This window comes from Aotus nancymaae, unplaced genomic scaffold, assembly GCF_030222135.1.
Source record: "Aotus nancymaae isolate 86718 unplaced genomic scaffold, 86718_ANA_hifiasm-v0.15.2.pri h1tg000004l, whole genome shotgun sequence".
Classification (NCBI taxonomy): Eukaryota; Metazoa; Chordata; class Mammalia; order Primates; family Aotidae; genus Aotus; species Aotus nancymaae.
The window spans coordinates 44,004,590-44,014,466 of NW_026988415.1; the positions used below are offsets into that span (position 1 = coordinate 44,004,590).

The following is a 9,877-nucleotide window of genomic DNA, read 5'->3' on the forward strand; positions in this document are numbered from 1 at the left end:
GATGCACTAAAGTTTTAAATTCTGATAAAGTTCAATTTATCTATTTTTCATTTTGTTTATCATGCTTTTGGTATCATTTCTAAGAATTCATTACCAAATACAAGGTCATGAAGATTTCTTAATATATTTTCGCTGGAAAATTTAATTGTTTCAACTCACTGTATTGGTGTCTGAGCATTAGACAAAGCAGGCACCTCTCTAGTCTTCACAGACTGATTTCACTCAGGAGAAGACCTCCACCAATCTCCCCAGCCAGAGATTTTGGAGACTTCTAACAACTCTTTCCCTCCCCATGGGGAAACAGACAACTGTAGTTTTTAATACTCTCACTTTGTGCTGAGCTGTGGGATTGGGAGAGGATCAATGGTGTCTCTCAGTCCAAGCTGCCATTTTCATTGTCCTTTGGGCATCTGGAGCTCCAGGCCTAGCAATACAATGCTATTTCTTTGGTCAGCTTCAGAGAAATTGGGGTGCTGATCACCTCTTTCCCTCCCTAGGGGAAAGCTGAAAGCTGGAATTTTTCATCTGCTAGTTTTGTGCTTAGCAGGGGTGAGAATAATGGAATCACCAGCCCCAACCACCACCTCTGCTCTTCTTTGGGTGGCTAGACTATGCTGAAGCAATCAGAGCTCCAAGACTGGCAAGACAGGAGCCAGTCCTCTGTGGAACCCCTTGGAGAAGTAGGGGTGCTGGCCATTTGAACCAATCCTTTCTGTTCCCTGGATGAAGCTGGAAGTTAGAGTGTTTCTTTCTGACTATATGGCACTGAGCTGGGGGCAGGGTATCTAAGAGAGGGTGTCCCAAATCTCCCTATCAACTTATTTGAGTCTGGTTTTGCATTCTCTCAGAGTGCAGGGGCATTTCAAGTAGCTTCTGATCTATCACAAAGGAAATTTGTTAATTGTTGCTGAAACAGCGTATTTATTAGCAAGGAAGGAGAGCTTTCTATAATGCCATCTAGCTGACGTCACTCCCTTTATTTTATTTATCTTTGTTCTAATTTCTACTATTTCTTTCCTTCTGATAGCTGGATATGTAGTTTCCCCTTTTTTCTAGTTAATTCAGGTATAATGTCAGATTGCTGACTTGGAATCTTTATGCTTTTTAAATATAAGTGTTTAAAGCTGTAATTTTCCTTCTGAGCATTGCCTTTTCTGCATCCTATATGTTTTGATAAGTTGTGTTTCAATTTTAAGCCATCTCAGAGTATTTTCTACTCTTAAAATTTTTTCTTTGAGCCATTGGATTTTAAAAAGTGTGTTGTTTAATTTCCACATATGTGGAATTTCCAGTTTTCTGTATGTTATTGACTTCATATTTCATTCCATTTTGGTTGGAGAAAATGCCTTGTATGATTTTATTGTGTTTAAATTTATTGAATTTTGTTTTGCGGCCTCAAGATAGTCTATATGCTAGATAAGACTATATTGAGGCCGCAAAACAAAATACACGCAGTTTCATCTGCTCCTAAAAAGAATGCGTATTTTTCTGTTATTAGGTGGGATGTTTTATATATGCATGTTAGGACTAGTTGGTTTTTAGTGTTGTTCACGTCCTCTCTTTCCTTATTGAATATCTATCTAGTTGTTCTGTTTTTGAGAATAGAGTACTAATCTAACGCTATTTGAAGCAAGAAAAAATATAGAAAAGAGAATAAGATACTGAAATTTTCAACTGTTATTGTATAACCATCTATTTGTCCTTTCAGTTTGTCAGTTTTTGCTTCATGTAATTTGGGTCTCTGTTATTAGGTGCATATATGCTTAAAATTATAATATCCTCTTGTTGGATTGACACTTTATCAATGTATAATGTTCTTTATTTCTATAACAATTTTTATTTAAAGTCCATTTTGCCTGGTATTAGCATAGCCACTCCAGCTCTCTTTTGGTTGTTATTTACATGGAATATCTTTTCTCACTCTTTCACTCTCAGACAATTTGGTCTTTGAATCTAAAAAGAGTCAGCCTTAGACAGTGTTGGATCGTGCTTTTTCAAACTCTATTCTGCCTATCTGCCTTCTAATTGGAGAGTTTAGTTCTAGTAACTATGTTTTCTAGTTTCTGTATTTGATAACTGTGACATCTGGGACTTGTTGACCCTAAAGAGACTGCTCCTCCCAAGGTCAGCTAATTCCTAGACATAGCAAACAACTCAGCTGTGAGTACCCCTTTCATTTGCAGACCAACCAATCCAGAGCCCATACCACCAAATATTTCCTTTATCAGGCTTTCATATTCTGGACCACTATTCACCAGCTCTAATCACACTAGGGCCAGGTAGCAGACATCTAGAAACAGACTTTTATCCCTGAGCCATTGAAATAGTTCAAATTAGCCAATTCCAAACCTACTTATCCTACTACACTTGTTTCTTCTCACAAAAACCACAATAAAGCCTCTTGCCCTCATTTTTTCTTCACTTGCTCTGCCCATGACTGACCCTGGTGTTTCCTCATGTGGCCCTGTGTGTCATGCTGTACTTTCTGTTTCTAGGTATCTGTGATTATAAAAACTTATTTCTTCATGACAGTCATTTTTGTGTCGGTATATCTTATCATACTTGATAAAAACAAATCCTGGGTACTTTTAAAACACTAATTAAAAAAGAAAAGAAAAGAAAAAGAACACCAATTCATTTACACTTAAAGTAATTATTGATAGGGAAGGATTTAATTCTGCCTTTTTGCTATTTGTTTTCTATGTATCTGTACCTTTTTTGTTCCTCAGTTCCCCATTACTGCACTTTTCTGTGGTTAATCGAATTTTTTTCTTGTGTACTCATTTGATTCTGTTATTTCCTTTTTGTATATTTTTAAGTTTTTTTCTTTAGTGCTTTCCCTGGGGAACACAATTAACATCTTAACTTTGTAACACATTTTTCTTTTATATAACAATACCAATTTATTTTCAATACAAGAACTCTATTTTTTATAGCTCCATCCCCCCTTATGTTGTTATTGTTACAAATAAATATATTTTTACCTAGTGTGCATATTAACATAGTTTTATAATTTTTTAATGCATTTGTCTTTTAAGTTGTATGGGAAAAAAAGAGGAGTTACAAGCCATATATGCGATATTACTTGCTTTTATATTTTCCTGTGTAGCTATCCATACTGTTGTTCTTTATTTTCTCATATGACTTTGACTTACATATCTTGCATTCCCTTTATTTCAGCTTGGAAGTCTTGTAAGACTTGACAGAGGTCAGTAAATACAGATGCAAATGAATCTACTTCTATACTATACTTCTATACTATACTTCTATAGTATAAATGTACATTAAGTTATTAAACCAATTCCCCATTAATTAACATGAAATTATTTCTATGTTTTGCCACTAAAAGCAATGCTGCCAGCAATGAACATGCTTGTATACATGCTTTTATTTTTATAGATTAGATGCCTGAAAATAAGATTGCTTGGTCAAAAAGAATGTGTTTTTTTTTTTACATTTCCTAGACTCCCTTGCACATATGTTGCAGCTATAGAATGTAAGACACTTCTAAGGCTTATAAACAACCCCAGGTGATCCTTCTGCTATCCTTTTGGTAACCTTGGAAACCATGTATGCCATCTGGAATACCAGACTACAGGACAAATGCAGTCTAGATTCCCAAAAAAATCAATGGAGCAAAGCCATGCAAGAGAGCCAATAACTCTCATTGAAATTATGACATGAAAGAATAATCAAGTGGTTTTAAAATATGGATTTTGCATTTAAAAAAAATTAACTAAGCATAGTCTATTCCATTCTAAGCATTTTAACTTAAGGTTATTATAGTGAATCAACTGTCTTATTGCCTTTATTCAACAATATTCCTGGAGATGCTTTAATATAAGAATGGCATTCTCTTTTTTTAATTGCATTTTATTTCTTTTTCTTTAAATTTTACATTAGGTGTATACTATATCCAGCATTTCTCCCCATGTTATCCTTCCCCACCCTCCACACCCTCCCCACCCCTGTTGTCCCTCCCCTATCCCCCCAACTGCCCCCAGTGTGTGATGCTCCTCTCCCTGAGTCCACATGTTCTCATTGTTCAACACCCACCTATGAGTGAGAACATGTGGTATTTGACTTTCTGTTCTTGTGTCAGTTTGCTGAGAACGATGGCTTCCAGATTCATCCAAGTCCCTACAAAGGATACAAACTCATCGTTTTTTATGGCTGCGTAGTATTCCATGGTGTATATGTGCCACATTTTCTTTGTCCAGTCTATCACTGATGGGCATTTGGGTTGGTTCCAGGTCTTTGCTATTGTACACGGGACTGCAATGAACAAACGTGTGCATGTGTCTTTATAGTAGAACGGTTTATAGTTCTTTGGGTGTATACCCAGTATGGGATTGCTGGGTCAAGTGGAATTTCTATTTCTAGATCCTTGAGAAATCGCCACACTGTCTTCCACAATGGTTAAACTAATTTACACTCCTACCAACTGTGTAGGAGTGTTCCTATTTCTCCACATCCTCTCCAGCATCTGTTGTCTCCAGATTTTTTAATGATCGCCAAGAATGGCATTCTCTTTTACTATTGTGTAGTTTTTCTTTGTATAGATGAACCACAGTTTGTTTTAGCATTTTCCTATTGATATCTTAGTCTGTTTTCAATATTTTAGCTCTTAAAAACAATGCCTCAGTAAACATCATCTTTCCTGTGCACATCTGTAAATATATCTGTACAGTAATTCAGTGTAATGGAAGTGCTGGGTTGTATAGTCTGCACATATTTTTACTGGCTTATCTTTTTCTTTTCCATTTCTAAAAGCCATTGGGATATTAGGGATATTTTCCCATTATCTGTCATGGTATTACAAATATTTTTTCTCAGGCAATTTCTTGTCCTTGCACCTTTTATATTTTTTCCTTTATAAACTCTGGTTTTCTTTCTTGCTTAGGAAGATAATCACTCTCACTAGATTGTAAAATTTTTTTTCTTAATTTTTATTGTGATATTTCGTTTTTGTTTTTCATATTTTTATATTTAATCCACTTTGGATACATTTAGTGTATGTGGGGGTGTAGGAATGTATGTTCATTTTTCTTCTGATTGAACAGTCCATAATGCTTGATTCTTAGGTTAACTTTTTTTGTCAAATACGCAGAAGCCTTAAGTAAATATGCATATAGCTAAACATTTGCTCATAACTATGATTACTTTCTTAGGACAAATTCAAAGCAATAGAAAGAAGTTAGGTGGTGGAATATGAAAAATAGACAGCATTTGGAACTTATTGTGAATAGAAGCACAAAAGTGGATGCCATTATTTACTCTCTATATCTGTGATAAAATTATCATTATCATAAGCAAATATTTGTTTGCCTATTTTATAGCAATATCTTGTCATTTTTATTGTTTCTTTTTAAAATTGCCTCCTAGTAAAGCTAAATAATGTTTATTCTCCAAATAGATTTATTTGGGTACTCTATTTATATGGGTACCCTATTTATGTCCTTTCCAGAATTTTTAGGGTATAATACCACCATTTTACTTTTTAGGAGCCCTTAATTATGAATTATTAGCCACTATGGTCTTTGGTTATAAAAAGACGCCCTCCGTACAGTCCAGATGAAACAAGGTCTATGATGTTCATCAGGAAGTAGTGGAGACCATGATTTCATGGGAACCCCAAAATGGAGATTCCAGGGCAAAATGCACAGAGATTCTGTCGCAGTGTGTTTGCAGGAGGATGTGTGTATATGGAGAGATGTGTGTCAGAATTTCGCATTTATTTTTATAAGAGATGTGGTGTCGCTATGTTGCCCAGGCTGAAATGCAGTGGCTATTCACAGGAGTGATCATTGCACATTACAGCCTCAAACTCCTGGGTTCAAGTGATCCTTCTGCCTCAGCCTCCTCAGTAGCTGGAACTACAGGTATGCACCAGCTTGGGTAGAATTTTGCATTTTAGAAGCACTCTAGATGATTATAATGTAAGAAGATGACTTTTTGAGAGTGACCAGCTGTTTAGAATTAGAATAATTTTATAGACTGAATTTGGTGAATAATCCCTTTCTTACTGGGCTCCTTTAAAAAATATAAGCAATATTGTGTAGGATCTGCACTAATACAAAAAATATATAAGTTACGGTTTCTAGAGGAGTTATTGCAAATTTAATGTAATCAGAAGTAAAACTGGGCACTATAATTCTAATTAAGTAAACATTTATTAAATGCCCACTGTATGTTAATGATGACTAATCAATAGAAATATGATGAAAAAATATGATGTAGTCTTTACTTTGAGATGCAAAATGTAAAACATCCTGTTTAGAAATAGTGCTTGAATTTCTATATATTTACATATATATGCTTTGTAAGAGTAGTATATATACTAATTTATATTAAGACTATATATTTATATATACTTCTATATACTTATATAAAATAGATAATACAGACTTTTATATATTATATATACTAATATATATAAAGACTGTATTTATATATGCTTATATATTAGTCTTACAAAGCATATATATTGAGTTTTATATATGTATTAGTATATATGTCTTACAAAGCATATATATTTATATATGTATATGCACATATACACTTATGTGTGTCTACACACACACACACACACACACATACACATCTTAGTCTCATGAAGCATTTTTGCTTGTTTCCAGGGGAGGAAAAATGAAGAGCAGGGATTTGTTTTTAGATTTGTTTCCTGTATCACATTGTGCAATTTACACGTCTTCCAAGACTATTCTGAACACAATAAGTCAGTCCTGCCAGGAGCCTTCGGGAAGAGATCATCTCACAAGAGGAAAAACCTCATTCCTTAGACTTAGAGCAGCAACTCTGACTACAGCATGATGCCTTTGACTCAAATTTATACCCCAGTCCAAGTCCCAAATGGACTCATCACATCTGACTCCTATGGAGAGGGTCTTGTGATTGAAAACAGAAGCGGCTGTTTTGCTATGGGCTCTGAAAGACATTGTGGCCCAAGCAACCCTAGAGAAGTCCCACTTGTGTTAAGTGTCACTATAAAGCAGAGAGAAGCTTTAGAAGAGTGAGAATTCAACCCACTGAGGACTCCAGGGGACTCAGTGGGGTTTTGGCCCTCAAGGACTGCAGTGCATCAGCAGGAGTGGGGCCAGCAGGGAGCACAGGGTCCAGCGGAAGAGGCAGCAGTGTTGGGCAGGCGTGGCAGGACCCAGGGGAGGAGACAGGGCTCAACAGCAGAGGACTGATAGGGAAGCCCCCACTTCTGCTACTGGACTTGTTCCTGAGTACAAGTTGAATTATGCCAGGTCTGCCCTCAAGTGATTGGTGCTTCTATAGTGGGTTGGGGTTCTGTACACACAGGGGGAATGAGCTCCCACTGAGCACAGCTGTTACTGCCTCATTTCCTCCCCACAGCAGCCCTGTGAGGCAAATATTTTCCCCATGAAAAGACTGAGTCTTAAACATGTGTATCTGTAACAATTGCCAGTTTATTCCTCTGGCTAAGAGATCCAGAGGTAATTGGAGGTTTACATTTCATTTTTATGCTTCTGTTATTGAGAGTTTATTAAGTGTTTCATTGCCTTCCAAAGGTGATTGATAAGTTATTTTACTGTGTCTACTTTAGGGTTTTTTGTGACACAAGTAATATACACACATAAACATATATTCTTTTTTTGGGAAGTGAGAAGATGCAGATAGGCAAAAAGAAAAAAAAGAAAAAAGATCACAAAGAGATTCACTGTTAACCTTTGGTGTATAATAAAATCAGACACTTTCCTTTGTATTGTGTCACATAGAAATGTACAAATAAAGTGTATATATATATATATACACACACTGTATGTATACACTGTTTTGCGACTCGTTATTTTTACTTTGCAATATACAATAAACATCTTCCCATGCAAATGAATGAGACCTCTTAAATGAATAAGATTGGGTCAAAAGATGAGGTGTTGACAGGAGTCATATGTAAATCTCAGCAACATCGAAGGATTGGAGTAAAATGATAGCAAATATTTAACAAGAAAATAAAGACAAACAGAAAGCAGTGGCAACACTAATAACAGAAAATAATGACTTGTCAGGGAAATGAATTACATGGGATAAGGGCGGTCCCGAGAATGCCTATGGTTAGAATGCAGAGCCCTAAATTTCTTTCTCAGACCCCTTATCTCTTCCAAACACCTTTCCATCTCATCTCCCTCCCTTGTCATTTCTTCATCCTTAAAATGCCTATAGTCTATGTCCTCTTTAAATTCTTCAAGAGATTGAAGCAGCCTCTGTCTAAAATTCCCTTCCGTTTGCTGGCGTTCAAATTCTCCATAGGGGCGTTCTTCCTCCCTCTTTGGCACGCTGCACTTTGGCTTTCCTTCATTTTCTTTGCAGGGCTTTTGCATGATGTTGTTGTTTCCTGCTTAACTCCAGGGAAAAATGGAGAGACGAATTGCTTCGTTACTTTTGAATCAGGGTTGTCAGTTTCTGAGGCAAGATTCTTGCCTAATTTCCCATCCCTGCCCCACAGGTCCAGACCTCAGAAGTTTGCCGCAGCTCTCTCCACCCTCTCATCTCCCTCTTTTCTCCCCTCCCACCTCAGGAACCCACCATTTCCCCAGAAGACAAGGCGAATGGCCTCTCCAATGGGTGGGAGAGGGGAAGCAGAAACTAAGATGGACCGTGAAGCCGCAAATTTCACCTAGCTTTTGCCCTTCCGGACTCCCGCCCTCAGAGATCTCAGTCTAAGTGCCTCTTTCACACTGACCTGTGCGGGATCGTTTCCTGCTCTTTTTCTTTCCCCCTGACGTCTGTGAACGCAGACTCTGGGACCTGCAAACAAAAAGGAAGGGGCGGGGAGGAAGGCGCTATCTGTGGATCAACCAGCCCCAGAGACAAGACAGATGTTATTATTTTGAACCTGGGATTCTCATCATCACCGTCATCGCCCCAAGATTTCTACCTCCTGGTCCCTCCTTCCTGTCTCTGTCCTTTCCTTCAGGATTTCTGTTCCCACTCCCCACTCCTGACCCTGAGGCCTGGGCCTTGCAAGGCCCGCGTCTCCCTCCTTCTCCCCATCCCGAGACCTACCCCACCACCACAGGCTGACATTGGCATTGAGGGAGGCGAACTATTTTCAAATGATCTCTAAATTTCTTTTGTCTCCATCCCGGGATTTCAGCCTTTCTCCACCCACCAATCCACACCCCAGGACTAAAATTTTCTCTAACAAAATTGGAGAAAGACCGGGAGAAGGATAAAAAGAAAGCATGCCAAGGTGAGAGAAGCCGATTACTTCGGAGCTATCACTAAATCTCTGGGTGTCTCTCAAAAGATTTCGACCTACCCCCCCCCGGTTCCCCCCTGCAAAAGATACAATCTCCGACGATTTTTCAGGGGTTTGGCGAAAGCAAGCCTGGGCCTGTTTCAGTCATTATATCCACCCACTACTGACCCAGGGTTCCTTCAGTCCAACCTGCTGGGATTTAAGGAATTTACCTCTTCCTTCCCTTGGCAACAAGCACGCACGCTCGTTTGCAGGGCAGTAAAGAGCTGGTACCCAGAGGAGAAAGAAGCCCGGGAATATAAGGACTTCGGTTCACGTCAGCTCGTGATCACGTGAGGATTATGTCATCCCCCATCTCTGGTCCCCACTTTCCCCTCCCACCAGCAGCGCTGCAGAAGTGGACCGGCTTACCAACTCCCACCCCCCACCACACCAGGCCCTGTCACTCATTTTTGTCTTTGCTAATTCCAGAGGTCAAAAGTGGCCCCTTCTCCCTGTGGTCAGAATTTGCTTTTCTCAGATTACCAGGGAGAGACTGCATTTTCCCAAAGTTATATTAACCATTGTTGTTTTTTTGTGGTTGTGCTGAAAGGATTGCTTATCCTTTTCTAAGATATAAGAAAAGAAAAG

At 38.3% G+C, this 9,877-nt stretch overlaps 1 protein-coding gene across 4 annotated transcripts; it reads right to left on the reverse strand.

Moving 5' to 3' along the window:
* Window positions 1-7,434: 7,434 nt before the first annotated feature.
* Window positions 7,435-9,573, reverse strand: TCEAL7 (transcription elongation factor A like 7). 4 transcript variants are annotated; one of them, XM_012436886.3, is made up of 3 exons: window positions 9,460-9,573; window positions 8,729-8,793; window positions 7,435-8,380 (listed from the first exon to the last, which is right to left on the reverse strand). In XM_012436886.3, exon 3 carries the CDS (start codon window positions 8,364-8,366, stop codon window positions 8,064-8,066), a length of 303 nt encoding a protein of 100 aa, XP_012292309.1. In that variant the 5' UTR covers window positions 8,367-8,380; window positions 8,729-8,793; window positions 9,460-9,573; the 3' UTR covers window positions 7,435-8,063. The 4 variants fall into 4 exon arrangements, with proteins under 4 accessions (XP_012292309.1, XP_012292310.1, XP_012292311.1 ...); XM_012436887.3 differs by having other exon boundaries at window positions 7,435-8,383; XM_012436888.3 differs by having other exon boundaries at window positions 7,435-8,388.
* Between the last annotated feature and the right edge of the window lie 304 nt (window positions 9,574-9,877).